The sequence below is a fragment of the Ornithorhynchus anatinus genome, chromosome 3, assembly GCF_004115215.2.
Source record: "Ornithorhynchus anatinus isolate Pmale09 chromosome 3, mOrnAna1.pri.v4, whole genome shotgun sequence".
NCBI classification, from domain to species: domain Eukaryota; kingdom Metazoa; phylum Chordata; class Mammalia; order Monotremata; family Ornithorhynchidae; genus Ornithorhynchus; species Ornithorhynchus anatinus.
In genome coordinates this window covers 88,405,746-88,420,874 of record NC_041730.1, presented here as the reverse complement: position 1 = coordinate 88,420,874, position 15,129 = coordinate 88,405,746, and the positions used below count along the sequence as shown (strand labels likewise).

Genomic DNA, 15,129 nt, shown 5'->3' with positions numbered 1-15,129 from the left:
TCCAAACCACCTTCTTAACATCCATTTTACTTAGTCCTCACGAAAGCCCTGTGAGGTAGCAAGAAGGAGGGCACTATTAGCCCCATTTTACAGATGAGAAAACTAAAGTCCAGAGAGGTTAAATGATTTGCTCAATATCACACAGGAGGCCAGAGGCGAGGCTGAAACCAGAACTCAGATTTCATGACTTTCAATCGATCGATCAGTGGTATTTATTGAGCGCTTACTCTGTGCACAGCAATAGAAAGACCATGCTGACTTGTCCAGAAAATTAGCACTGGAGCTGGAACAGAACCAAGGGTTTTTTTGACTGCCTATTCAAGGGGAGGCCATAGTTCATTCATTCAATCGTATTTATTGAGTGCTTGCTATGTGCAGAGCACTGTACTAAGCGCTTGGAATGTATGGTTCGGCAACAGATAGAGACAATCCCTGCCCAATGATGGGCCCATAATTGTCGATGAGCTAAATAGATAGCAGGGAAGGAAGAGAATAGATGGAAATTCCTTTATAGTCTTTAAATTCTAGCAGTTCCTTTATCTGCACTTAAATCTTTACTGGGCCCTGATGATGGGAGGTACAGGAGAAGCAGCATGGCCTAGTGTATAGAGCCCGGGCCTGGGAATCAGCAGGACGTGGGTTCTAATCCCAACTCCACCACTCGTCTGCTGTGTGACATTGGGCTAGTCACGTCACTTCTCTGTGCCTCAGTTTCCTCATCCGTAAAATGGGAATTAAGACTGTGAGCCCCATGTGGGACAGGGACTGTGTCCAACTCGATTTACTTGTATCCACCCCAGTGGTTAGTATAATACCCGCCACATAGTCAGTTCTTACCTTGTACCACAATTATTATTATTATGAGGAGGATTGGAGAGAAAACAGGCACAGTGAGGTAAAATCACTTGTCCCGATTCACACAGCTAGAAGAGTAAAACTGGGGTTAAACTAGCCTAGCTTCCTGATAAATTAAAATGTCACTTTTCTGACCTTCCAATGCAATCTCTATTTTATAACCGCCCGGCTGAAACGGTAATATTTTTAGCTCCATTAGCTCCCGGGTAGTAAAAGTGGAATCCTGAATTTAGACTTTTCTGGATTGTGTGAAAAGAAAAACCCCCTTTGAATGCTGAATCTCCACTGTCACTAGAAAAGAAACATGAGCCAACAGTCTCAGGTTGCAATAACAAAACTTTTGAAGAAGTACATCCGAGGGAGTTTTAGGCAGTTTCCTAATCATACAAGTGGTTTTGCTTTTTTTTTTCGACGTGCTTGTCTATTTGTTCAGGAAACTGTGACGTGAGTTTTTCTGGGCAGGGTTTGAGGTTTGGGAAACTCTTCTAAAAGCCTCTCTCAGCAAGCTGCAACATTTCCTAATTGTGAGGCGTTGAGGAATGTTGGTCACAATGCAGAGTCTCATCAATTGCAACAGGAGGATTTTCCTGGCTTTCTCCCTAATCCTCTTTCTGGGATACTCAGCACAAGGTAAGATTGAGAACAGTTGTTCTTCACAATCCTCTTTCCATAACCGAGCTGATGGTTATTCGATGTAAAGAACGGTATTTACCCTGCCGTTGGAAAAGCTGGGATAAAAGATAGAACTTAGAGATAGCCCCATAGCACTTATGTACATATCCATAGTTGATTTTATTTATTTATATCCCTCTCCCCCTCTAGACTGTAAGCTCACTGTGGGCTGGGAACAAATCCACCATCCCTGATAGGTTGAACTCTTCCAGCTTAGTACAGAGCTCTGCATACACTAAGTGATCAATAAAGACGATTGATTGATGGGATAAAAGCGGGTATTGGAGAGTGGCATCAAGAGGAGGCTCAATCCTATTCAGGAGGAAAATCAACTTTTAGTACCAGACGTCATTTTCGGCCCTCCTGTTTTGCGATGAAAACACCAGTGCTTTTAAGAAGACGCATGCTTTTAAAATAAACTCTTGTAAGAGGAATCTGGAAAGAAGCCGCTGTTTATTATGGAATACCACTTAACGAAGTATTTTATAACTGGGGGGTTTTCTCTGTCAGATCAAACACTGCTGCTTTATCTTTACATTTAATCAAACCTCAAAAATGGCTACCGAATTGGGTAGGTTTGGTAGGGTTCTCGTGTTCTATTTTTACTTTACCTAAACTCAGAGGCTATTACTGAAAACCAACTCCCTACATGTAATAGAACACACAGAGACTTCGGAAAGATGAGGAATTAGATTCTGATTTTTTCCTGAGATTGTGGGACTGCCCAGAGAAAAATTATGAGTAGTCTCGTTAAACAGGGGCCACGAATAATTGCCACAGGATTAAAACTTTAGAGGCCTTAAGTATGTGAAACTATTTAAAACCAAAGCTTGGAAGATGAGAAAATGTGCAAGTTAGTAGAAAAAATGACCTGATTACTGGGCAGCAGAATTTCCAGGGAGCCAATTTAAACATTAAAGTTGCTAAAGGAAATATAGATTCCTGATGACACAGTTATCCTGGATATACTTCACAGAAGTGGTTTCTAATATGCACGTCCTATGTGTTTCCGGTAGGGATGCATTTCTGACGGCGGGAGCTGCTGTTTACACGTTCGGCACTGGGAAATTATAACTTGGAACTTTATCCTGGTCACGTGTAGGCTAAAAAAAACCACCTCAAAAACCTCTTAAAAATGTATCTTAAATGGTCCTATGCGGTTCTGGATCATTTTGACAGGTGGATGATTTGAAAAGTGCCGAGCCAAAAGGACAGTGTAATAAACAATCCTTTTATTGGATTTTTATTGGTGAGGTCGTCTTGTGCCAAGAATTAGTTTATATCCTGAGAAAAGCCTACATGTAGAGAATAGAATAAATAATGTAGACCAAAATAGATTCTCACGCGCGAGGCTGAGGCTGGACAGCATTTATATGTGTTAGGGTGTGGGACTGTTCACGTTCCAGTAAAAAAAAATTCGGGTGGCTCATCGCAACCATCACTTTCTCACCGAAAATCCAGAATGTTTGCGAATACTCTGCTGCTGTGTGAGAGTTGATACACATCAGAAGCATTTTACTGATGCTTAGGTTTAGAATGTTTAGAATCACAAAAAAAAGCTCCTTAAGCCAGGCCTTCACAGAACCAAATGAAGTTCAGAGTTAACAGTTGCTCATGAATTTTAAGGAAAGTAGATCGCTAAAAAGGATAAAATGTGTTTTATGCAGAATTTTACCGTTTTCCTGAATTCCCCAGATCAGTGTGCCCGTGTAGATCAGGTCTAGAGGGCAAATCAAAATAATTATGGTACCTTTTAAGCACTTACTATGTGCCAAGCACTGTTCTAAGTGCTGGGGTAGATACAAGTTAATCAGGTTGGACACAGTCCCTGTCCCACATGGTACTCACTCTCTTAATCCCCTTTTGCAGATGAGGTAGGTGAGACCCAGAGAAGTGGAGTGACTCGCCCAAGGTCACGCAGCAGACATGTGGCAGAGCTGGGACTAGAACCCAGATTCTTCCGACTCCCAGGCCCGTGCTCTATCCACTAAGCCACACTGCTTCTATGTACAGGCCCTCTGGTTTTTGTGTCCCGGTGGTTCTCAGCTTTTTAGGCCCAGAATCAGAGGGCCAAGACGTCAGCAACCTAGGGAGGAGTCTTTACTGCAGACTCATAAATTTGAAAGTGCGGTGAACATTCACTTCACCCTAAACCGTCAAGGAGGAGGGGAAAATTCAACCCGAAACATCAAGGCTCTTTAAGCCACCCTGGGGAAACACATGGACCATAGGGAATCAACTCTTGGTTTAGACCTTTTCTCCTCAGGATGAGGTGGAGGCTTTAAAACTCTTTTTTCTTTTTGGTATCTGTTAAGCGCTTACTACGTGCCCGACACTGTACTAAGAGCTGGGGTAGATACGTGTTACTCAGGTTGGACACAGTCCCTCTCCCACATGGGGCTCACAGTCTAAGTCCGAGGGAGGAGGATTCAATCCCCATTTTGCAGATGAGGTAGCCGAGGCACAGAGAAGGTAAGAGGTTTGCCCGAGGTCACCCAGCAGACGAGTGGCGGAGTCGGGAGTAGAACCCAGGTCCTCTGACTCCCAGGCCCGGGCTCTTTCCATCAGGCCACTCTGCTTCCCTTAATGTGGAAAAGACACAGAGAAACCAATAGGAAATCCATCTGCTCTGCGACATCCTGCCGCTTGCTGATTTGGAGCATCTGGGGGAGGGCGAGGGAAAGACACAGTTCTCGTGACAATAATAATAATAATAATGTTGGTATTTGTTAAGCGCTTACTAGGTGCCGAGCACTGTTCTAAGCGCTGGGGTAGACACAGGGGAAGCAGGTTGTCCCACGTGGGGCTCACAGTCTTAATCCCCATTTTACAGATGAGGGAACTGAGGCACAGAGAAGTTAAGTGACTTGCCCACAGTCACACAGCTGACAGGCGGCAGAGCTGTGATTCGAACTCATGAGCCCTGACTCCAAAGCCCGTGTTCTTTCCACTGCGCCACGCTGCTTCTCTTAATAATAATATAATATAATTATATAATATATAATATATAATAATATAATAATATAATAATAATGTTGGTATTTGTTAAGCGCTTACTAGGTGCAGAGCACTGTTCTAAGCGCTAGGGTAGATGGAGGGTCATCAGGCTGTCCTACAGTGAGGCTCACAGTCTTAATCCTCATTTTACAGATGAGGTAACTGAGGCCCAGAGAAGTTAAGAGACTTGCCCACGGTCACACAGCTGACAAGTGGCAGAGCCGGGATTAGAACCCATGACCTCTGACTCCCAAGCCCGGGCTCTTTCCGCTGAGCCACGCTGCTTCTCCGAGGAGAGGTGGAAAAGGAGTCTTGAGGGGAGGATAAGGCCAAGGGGCTGAGTGTCAACCTTCCGGAAGACGTTTCCATAGAAACACTTCAGTGCCCCCTCCTCCGCCTCTTGGATTGCCTTCAGTTTGAGGAATATTCGCCTTCCCGGGCAGGATGGAGTCGGGCTACTCCCACCCTAAAGAAAAACACCCTTTTGTTCTCTCTCTGCCCTCTCCCGCTGCCCCAGCTACGCAGCACCTCAGAGCAGAGCTGGGAATTTGCTAGGCCTTGACTTTTTTCATTCATCCAGTAGCATTTATGGAGCGCTTACTATGTGCAGAGCACTGGACTAAGCGTTTAGAATGGACAATTCAGCAACAGATAGAGACAACCCCTGCCCATTGGCGGGCTCACAGTCTAATCGGCTTTTTTCTGAAGTAATGTTTTGCTTCCAGATAAGCTCCTCGTGGGCAGGGAAGGCGTCTACCGGCTCCGTCGTATTGTACTCTCCCAAGTGCTTAGAGCAATAAATGCTCAGAAAAGACGATTGATTGAAATCGGACTTAGCGGATCCCTTCCCGAAGGGAGGGCCTCCTTCTTCTCTCTCTCTCCAGCGTGGTCCTCATAATGTAGCGTTTGTCAGACCATAAGCTCGTCACGGGCGGGGACCGTCTGCTCATTCTGTGGTACCCTCCCAAGCGCTCAGTACAGTGCTCTGCACCTAGTAAGCACTCAATAAATACGATTGATTGATATTTACTGAGCACTTAAGCAGTGAGTTAAGCACTTGGGCGAGTACCATTACGGGACCCAATAAATTGCTAAGACTCATCCTAATTCATTCACTCAATAGTATTTATTGAGCGCTACTATGTGCAAAGCACTGTACTAAGTGCTTGGAATGTACAATTCGGCAACAGATAGAGACAATCCCTGCCCACTGCCGGGCTTACCAATGAATGAGGAAGAGAAAAGCAACCTAACAGAAAAGATGGTGTATTTAGTCAAACGCCCTGAGCTAGAGAAGCAGCGTGGCTCAGTGGAAAGAGCCCGAGCTTGGGAGTCAGAGGTCATGGGTTTGAATCCCGGCTCTGCCACTTGTCAGCTGGGTGACTATGGGGAAGTCACTTAACTTCTCTGTGCCTCAGCTACCTCATCTGTAAAATGGGAGTTAACTGTGAGCCTCACGTGGGACAACCTGATGACCCTGTATCTACCCCAGCGCTTAGAACACTGCTCTGCACATAGTAAGCGCTTAGCAAATACCAACATTATTATTATTATGATGATGATGAAGGGCTCGAGAGAATACACTACAACAGCATTCCCTGCCCACAGCCAGCTTACAGTTTAGATTTACAGCCCTTGATGTCACCCAACACTTTTATTTCCAAAGTGTTTCCACACTGAAGTCATTTACATCGCTTTAACACACCTGCAAAGTAGGGCAAGGCAGATATAAGTATGCCCATTTCGCAGATCCGGTAACTGAGATGTGAAGAGGTCAAGTGACTCACCCACAGTCACTCAGCAGGCGAGCGGCTTTGCCCTGCTGAACTTGTAGTTTTGAATTTATTTTTGGAGTTTCTCATTAGGGCTAAAATGGCTTAAAGGTGAATATTCAACTAAAGCACTGAAGAATGCCAAACGGCCCTCAGAAGCACCCCGCACTCCGAATGAGGGCGTCATTCTAATGATAATAATAATAATTATAATTGTGGTATTTGTTAAGCACTTACTATGTGCCAGGTACCGTACCAAGCACTGGGGTGGATTCAACCATTTTGGGTTGGACACAGTCCCTGGCCCACATGGGGCTCACAGTCTTCATCCCCATTTTACAGATGAGGTCACTGAGGCTTAGAGAAGTGAAGTGATTTGCCCAGGGTCACTCAGCAGACAAGCAGTGAAGCTGGGATTAGAACCCAGGTCCTTCTGGCCATGATGCTTCCCATTCTTTTGGGTCTGAACTGAACCGTGTGCTTAGAAAAGCAGTGTAGCTCCGTGGAAAGAGTCCGGGCTGGGGAGTCAGAGATCATGGGTTCAAATCCCCGCTCCACCGTTTGTCAGCTGTGTGACTTTGGACAAGTCACTTAATTTCTCTGTGCCTCAGTGACCTCATCTGTAAAATGGGCATGAAGACTGTGAGCCCCACGTGGGACAACCTGATGACCTCGTATCCTCCCCAGCGCTTAGAACAGTGCTTGGCACGTAGTAAGCGCTTAACAAATGCCAACACTATTATTAAGAAGACTCAAGAACTCTTTCAGGTCTCTAAAAGACCATTTTATGCCTGCTACAGCACCTCTGCTGTCTGCAGAGTTGATTGGTTGACATTTCCAGCTCCTCCCACAGCCCCAAACCTCTAGGGTCTGAAGGGGACCTGCCTACATAATACTAATAATACTAATAATAATTATAATTGTAGTATTTGTTAAGTGCATACTATGTGCCTGGCACTTACTAATTGCTGGGGTGGAAACAAGCAAATGGGGTGGGATGCGGTCCCTGTCCCCGGTGGGGCTCGTAGGCTCAATCCCCATTTTACAGATGAGGTATCTACGCCCAGAGAACTAAAGTGACTTGCCCAAGGACACACAGCAGTCGGAGCCGGGATTAGAACCTACATCCCCCTCTCTACTCGTTTGGCCTTGGCACGCTCCTATTTTCCAACATCTCTTTAGGTTGGAATGAGAAGGAGCGAGGCCTAGTGGAAAGAGCCCGGGCCTAGGAGTCCGAAGGACTAATCTAATCTAATCCCGACTCTGCCACTCGTCTGGCTGGGTGCGAACTTGGGCAAGTCACTTCGCTTCTCTGGTCCTCAGTTCCCCCATCTGTAAAATGGGGATTAAGACCGTGAGCCCCATGAGGGACAGGGATTGGGTTCAACCTGGTAAAAAAACCCACTGCTTAATATAGTGCCTGGCACATAGTAAGCGCTTAACGAACGCCATAAAAAAGTTGCCGTTTCCTGCACTAAATACCCTAGTGACCTGAAAGAGTTGGATCGCCTCCCCGAGAGCAAAACTATTCATTCGCTCATTCGGTCGTATTTATTGAGCGCTTACTGGGCCCAGAGCACTGTACTAAGCGCTCGGGAGAGTGCAACGCAACAACAGACCCGTTCCCTGCCCGCAGTGAGCTCACGGTCTATGGTACCAAGTCCTGTAGTGATATTTATTGCCACTGCTCTCGTCTGTCCGTCTCCCCCGATTAGACCGTAGGCCCATCAAATGGCAGGGACTGTATCTGTTGCCGACTTGTTCATTCCAAGCGCTTAGTACAGTGCTCTGCACATAATAAGCGCTCAATAAATACTATTGAATGAATGATGTAGACAAGAGGGAATCTGGAACCCATTTTCTGACCGAGCAAAGAAGTCAATAAGGAGCAAATGAGTCCCCGCAGAGGAAAGAGAGGTCACTTCGAATTAAGCAACAGAGCCGCCGAAACTATGTAGCCGTGCTAGCCGGAAGGGAAAGGAAATCCTGACGTGAACAAAGTTGGAAGGGAAGCCTTGTCTCCTCCTCCTTTATTCTCTTGGGGGAAAGGAATCTCGATCTTTTGTCGTACCGCCTGAGCAACAGAGGGTGATATGTGTGTCTGGAACGTAGAGGAAATAAGCTGACCCCTGGAAGGAAAGAGTTGGCTCCATGATGTGGTGCTCAATCGATCGCAGGACCAGAATGGAGCGAGGCGACTCCCCCCTCTGCTGGAGAGCGTTGACCTGGGCCTGAAGAAATAAAGTGGCGGCAGGATCAGCCAGTACGATCCCCAAAAAGAATCAAAACAATTGAAGACATCTCGAGAGTTCCTATTGTCCATCTCACTGCCTCCCAACACGAAGACATGAAATCTCCCCAGGAAGATGGAGCAGGGAGGAGTCAGAGGTCGTGGGTTCTAATCCCCGCTCCGCCACCCGTCAGCTGTGTGACTTGGGGCAAGTCGCTGCCCTTCTCGGTGCCTCAGTTCCCTCATCTGGAAAATGGGGATTAAGGCCGTGAGCCTCACGTGGGACAGCGCTTAATAAATGCCATTATTTTTATGATCATACCTTTCTTGTCGTGGCACATAGAGTAGTAGTCAATCGTATTTATTGAGCACCAACTGTGAGCAGAGCACTGTACTAAACCCTTGGGAGAATACAACATAATAATAATTGTGGTATTTGTTAAGCGCATACTATGTGCCACGCACTATAACAGACACCTGGTATGAAGAAAGAGTCCTGCAGTTCTAAAGAGATGAAAAACCACTGAGAGCTTCTCTTCAGTGAGAGGGGGGAGGAGGTCTCGATACCCGCTCCGGCTTCTTTTAATAGCGATCTGATGAAAATATATCCAGCTGCAGAGAAGCAGCACGGCACAGCCTGGGAGTCGGGAGACCCGGGCTTTAATCCTGCCCCTGCCACGTGCCTGCTGAGTGACCTCGGGCAAGTCGTTTCACTTTCTCATGCCTTAGTTTCCTCATCTATAAAGTGGAGGTTAAACTGCTGTTCTCCCTCCTCCTTAGAGTATGAGCATCAGGTGGGAATTATGTCCGACTGACCATCCGATCACAGTGTCTAATACATAGTAAGCGCTTAATAAATATCACCCGATCACGATGCCTAATACATAGTAAGCACTTAACAAATGCCACTATTGTTCTGATGATTATTTTGGCCTCTTGCCTCCTTAAATCCTGTCTCTTTGTCTTGAAAGCCCTATTTCCTTCTCAAGCGAGATTTTAGTTCAGAATTTTTGCTCCTGTACTTCTCTGTGCTCTTTTGTCATCGGTCAGTCATATTTATGGAGCGCTTACTGTGTGCAGAGCACTATATTAAGCACTTGGCAGAGTGCAGTATAACACAGTTGGTAGACAGGGACACAGATCATTGAATTATGATATTTCTTAGGCGCATTCTATGTGCCAGGCACTGTTCTGAGCGCTGGGGTAGATACAAGCGAATCAGGTTGGACACGGTCCAAGTCCCACGTGGAGCTCACAGTCTCAATCTCCATTTTACAGACGAGGGAACTGAGGCCCAGAGAAGTGAGGTGACTTACCCAAGGTCGCACAGCAGACAGGTGGCGGAGCCGGGATTAGAAGCCGGGTCCTTCCGACTCCCAGGCCCCGGCTCGCTCCGTTAAGCCAAGCTGCTTCTAGTATCTTAGATGATCGGAAGGGGCCATTCCAGCTGGGGCCTTGGATGGTGAATAATGCTAATAATTGTCATATTAAGCGCTTCCTCTGTGACAAGCTCTGTACTTTGCACTGGGGAAGAAAACAAGAGAGATCGGACACAGGTCGCCGTTCCAATCAGTCGATCAGATTGAGCACTCACTGGGTGCAGAGCACTGTTGTAAGTGGTTGAGAGTGTGCACCGTAACAGAGTTGGCAGGTAATAAGAATAATAATAATGTTGGTATTTGTTAAGCGCTTACTATATGCGGAGCACCGTTCTAAGCACTGGGGGAGATACAGGGTCATCACGTTGTCCCACTTGAGGCTCACAGTCTTCATCCCCATTTTACAGATGAGGGAACTGATGCGCAGAGAAGTGAAGTGACTTGCCCACAGTCACACAGCTGACAAGCGGCAGAGTCGGGATTAGAACCCATGACCTCTGACTCCCAAGCCCTGGCTCTTTCCACTGAGCCACGCCGCTCCCCTTCCCTACCTTCCCTACCCACAGAGAACTTACTCCCTAGAGGAGGAGACAAATATTAATGTGAATAAATAAAATCTACTATATAGGCATAATATGTACCTATAAATAGTATAGGTAATGTAGGTATAGAGAAGCAGCATGGCGTAGTGGATAGAGCGCGGGCCTGGGAGTGAGAAGGGTCTCATCCCAGCTCTGCCACTTGTCTGCTGTGTGACCTTGGGCAAGGCACTTCACTTCTCTGGGCCTCAGTTACCTCATCTGCAAAATGGGGATTGAGACGGTGAGCCCCATGTGGGACGGGGGGTGTCCAACCGCATCTACTTGTGTCCATCCCCGTGCTTAGTACAGTACCTGGCACGTAGTAAGCCCCTAACAAATACCACAATTGGAATTATTATTATTATTATTAGAAAGGCACCCTTGTGTGCGGGGTGCTTTTGAGGGCCGATTGGCACTCTTTGGTGCTTTAAGCAATTTTAGCCCTGAGGAGGAACTCCAAAAATAAATAAAAAACCAGAAGGTCGGCACCCGCACTCATTCGAGAAATACAAGTGAAGGTTGGATCGATCGAAGTGGATCCGATCGCGTCGCGTATTTCTGTGCTCACAAGTGTGTCTAATGGTGTTGCGGTGTCGTCGTGTGCTTTGTGTGGGCAGGTGTTCCCGTGCAGAAGGCCAGATATAAATGGGTCCGTTGCAACCCCGACGGCAATTCCGCAAACTGCATCGAAGAGAAGGGGCCGCTGTTTGAAATACGTGACGGCGACGCCAACAAAATCCTCCCTCCCAGGACTGATCCATATCTGTAAGTAAATCCCTACCAGGATTGGGAAGGCCTTGAGGCGTAGCATGGGGGATGCTAACTTAGTCCTTTAATAATAATGATGGTACTTGTTAAGCGCTTACTATGTGCCAGGCGCTGTTCTGAGCGCCGGGGTCTTGTCATATGCCATTCTTTCAATCGTATTTATTGAACGCTGACCCGTATGGGGCCTCACGCTCTTAATCCCCGATTTACGGTTGAGGTAAGTGAGGCCCAGAGAAGCAGCGTGGCTCAGTGGAAAGACCTCGGGCTTGGGAGTCGTAGGTCATGGGTTCTAATCCCGGCTCCGCCACTTAGCTGTGTGACTTTGGGCCAGTCACTTCACTTCTCTGGGCCTCAGTTCCCTCATCTGTAAAATGGGGATTGAGACGGTGAGCCCCACGTGGGACAGGGTCCGTGTCCCACCCGATCTGCTTGTATACATCCCAGCGCTTAGTACAGTGTCTGGCACATAGTTAAGCGCTTAACAAACAGCGTAATTAATTATTATTCTTAAGCGACTTGCCCAAGGCCACGCAGCGGATAGGTGGCAGGTCCTTCTGCCTCCCGTGCTCTATCCACTAAGCCCTCGCTGCTCCAACTTCTTCTGGGTTTGTACTGATTATCGGTTGTAAAAAATGACGGCCTAATGGAAAGACCTCAGGTCTGGGAGTCAGAGGACCTGGGTTCTAATCCCGGCTCTGCTACTTTTCTGCCGTGTGGTCTTGGGCAAGTCACTAACTTCTCTGTGTCTCTGTTACCTCACCTGTAAAATGGGGGTTGAGACTGTGAGCCCCATGTGGGACAGGGACTCTTTCCAACCTGATTAGCTTTTATCGACCTCACCTGTTAGAACAGTGCCTGGCACGTAGTAAGCGCTTAATAATATTGTTGGTATTTGTTAAGCGCTTAATAATAATATTGGTATTTGTTAAGCGCTTACCATGTGCCAAGCTTAACAAATACCACTTAAAAAAAACAACCCACAAAAAAGAAGGCGACATCACGGGAGGGCCCGGCTGAGAGAGAGGCATCTAAGGTGGTCATGTGGAGGGCACAACTAATAAGGGGTGCAGTCTCCCCAAATGTCGATCCTATCCTGCATGGCTCGAGTCCAGCGCTTAGAACAGTGTTCTGCACATAGTAGGAGCTTCACAAATACCAACATTATTATTATTATTATTATTATTATTGAGTTGATGTCACCGAGGCTGAATTTTGTTATGCCTGATTTTTGAAGTGCATTCAGCATATTGAGGGCCGTTTGGGACTCTGCCTTAGTTGAATATTCACTTTTAAGCAATTTTAGCCCTGACGAGGAATTCCAAAAATAAATCGAAAACTAGAAGTTCGGCAGCAGCACTCGTTCAAGAAATACAAGCGAAGGGATGGATCGATTAAAGTGGATCCGATCACTTTGCGTATTTCTAAGCTCACAAGTGCGTCTCATGGTGTTGCGGTGTCAGAGAGAATACATCGGCATACGATGTATTCTCCACTAAAGGAAGCTTGTGGAATCTTCACTTTCACATGGCCTTTAAGAAGACGCTGGCTTCTCCCCTGCTGAGGGTGATTTAGCCGAAGCTGTACCTCAAGGCAAGAGAGTAGAAAGAGCATAAAAGTGGAAAGAGCATAAACCTGGGAGTCAGGAGATCTGTGCTTTAAATCCCAGTATGGCCACTTGCCTGTTGCGTGATCTTGGGCAGGTCATTTCATTTCTCTGGGCCCCAGTTTCCTCATCTTTTAGATGAGAATTAAATGCCTGTTCTCCTCCCCCCTTAGATTGTGAATCCTATATGGGACAGGGATTCTATCTGTTCTGCTTTTATTCTCTCTACTTATCACAGTGCTTCGACTATTGTAAGTGCTTAATTTATTATTTTTCTTACCAACTCTATTATATCGCACTCTCCCAGGTGTTTAGGAGAGTGCTCTGTACATAGTAAGTGATGGATAAATACGATGTGATTACTGACTAAACTCTGAGGGTCTCTTTCAGTCTTGTGATTCTCAGCCTAGTAATAAGGGATCCGAGAGTACATCTCTTAGGGTGAAGAAGACTTTCTGTTAATGCAAGTTGGTGAGAGACTTTAACAATTGTCTCGAAAGACTCATTTAAAAGATACTGGAAAAAGAAGGGTTTGTTAGTTTCCTTTTCTCTAATTATTGGCTGTCTTTCTGTGAAAGTTTCCTGATTTTTTTTTTTTTTTTTGCTTTTTAAATAATTACCTTGATTTCCGTTGCCTCTGAATTTACTTACTTTTTTATATTAATGTCTGTCTCCCCCCTCTAGACTGTAAGCTCGCTGTGGGCAGGGAAGGTGAAAGTCTGCTAATTTTGTTATTTTGTACTCCTCCAAGTGCTTAGAGCCCTGCCCATAGTCGCCCTCGATAAATACGATTGATTCTAAAGCCTTTCTGTGATTTCTTTTCTCTGCTGCAGAACGAAAAAATTACAGGACCTGAATGAAATTTTCCCCCTTTCTGAGGATGAGGAATCAGGATCTGGGAATGATTTCTCATCCGGCATGGAACCAGAACCTGGATCGGGAGTCGAATATTTTGAACCTTTAGCGTTGAAGCTGCCTTCTGACAAACAGGACTTTGGCCAGGAACTTACAGAGGAAAATTTCATTTTATAAAAGTAGAGGGAGGGTGTCTCTGTGACTTTCTGAACATGTCTATGCAATTTGGCTAAAGGATAATTAACTATAGGACAAAATATTTTATAAAAGAACTTTGTCACCTCAAAAGAGAATTCACTTGAAATCTGTACTTTTTTTCTTCTCTAAATCTTAATTAAATGCAAGCTTATACTTCTATGCCATTACCTATTTATCAGTCTATAAAACACCTACCATGGTACCCAAGCCTTTTCTAAACGTTTAACGGCCCACAAACTTTAAGAAAATGGAATCGACCAAATCGACTGCATTCATTAAGAAATGAAAAAATGAAATGAATAAACCATTTATACATTAGTTGACCTATGAAAGTTGCATTTCTCTTTTTTTCACTGAACTGTAACTTCCCCAGATAAGGGGGAAAAAAAAGCAGATATGTTAATTTGAATTTTATGCGACAGATCGGAAGGGTGTGAATATTCAAGGCTTTCAGAATACAGACTAGCCATGCAACAGAATGTATCAGAATAGTCTTAAAACAAGGTGCATATTTGAACCCGTATATGAAGTGCACTAAAGCGTCATGTCATAATTTATTTGTATCCAGAGTTAACAGCTCAGCGTATCTAGGACTGATTACTCCTCTATTCTTTGGTTTTGATATTTAAAGCACAACTGTCCCTTCTGTTCATATTAAACGCTGCTTTATTATTTTTCTCCTCGTTTTTACCTGCTGAAATGTTACCTATTAAAGCAAAAGTATAATTAAAATTACCGTCTGTGGTTATTCTTCAATATTCAGACAGTAACTACAAATAAACTAACCCCCTCTGGTTCCAGTCCCCATTTTGCAGACGAGGGAACTCGGGCCCACAGGAGTGAAGTGACTTGCCCAAGGTCACCCAGCAGACAAGTGGCAGAGTCAGGATTAGAACCCGTGACCTTCTGACTCAGGCTTGTGCTCTAGCCACCAGCCCCTGCAACTTCTCCCATGGGGAATAAGACTGCGAATCACCTGTGGGGCAGGGACTCTGTCCAACCTGATTGACTTGGATCTACCCCGGCGCTTAGTACGGTGCCTGGCACATAGTAAGCACTTAAATACCCTAAAAAAAGTAGCCGAATAAAAGTGTTTTCCAGTGAAGGCTCTAAAAATTGTATCTACCCCAGGGCTCACTACAGTACCTGGCACAAAGTAAGTGCTTAAAAAATACCTTCAAAACAAATGAGCTTCCAGCCGTTAATATAAATGAAGAAA

General features: G+C 45.5%; 1 protein-coding gene across 1 annotated transcript; it reads left to right on the top strand.

The window, feature by feature from the left end:
- The first annotated feature begins 1,363 nt into the window (after positions 1 to 1,363).
- SRGN (serglycin) lies at positions 1,364 to 14,642 on the top strand. The gene is made up of 3 exons (XM_001508867.6): positions 1,364 to 1,485; positions 11,104 to 11,251; positions 13,691 to 14,642. The coding sequence occupies exons 1-3, from the start codon at positions 1,395 to 1,397 to the stop codon at positions 13,887 to 13,889; spliced, it is 438 nt and encodes a 145-aa protein (XP_001508917.2). The 5' UTR covers positions 1,364 to 1,394; the 3' UTR covers positions 13,890 to 14,642.
- Positions 14,643 to 15,129: the final 487 nt, after the last annotated feature.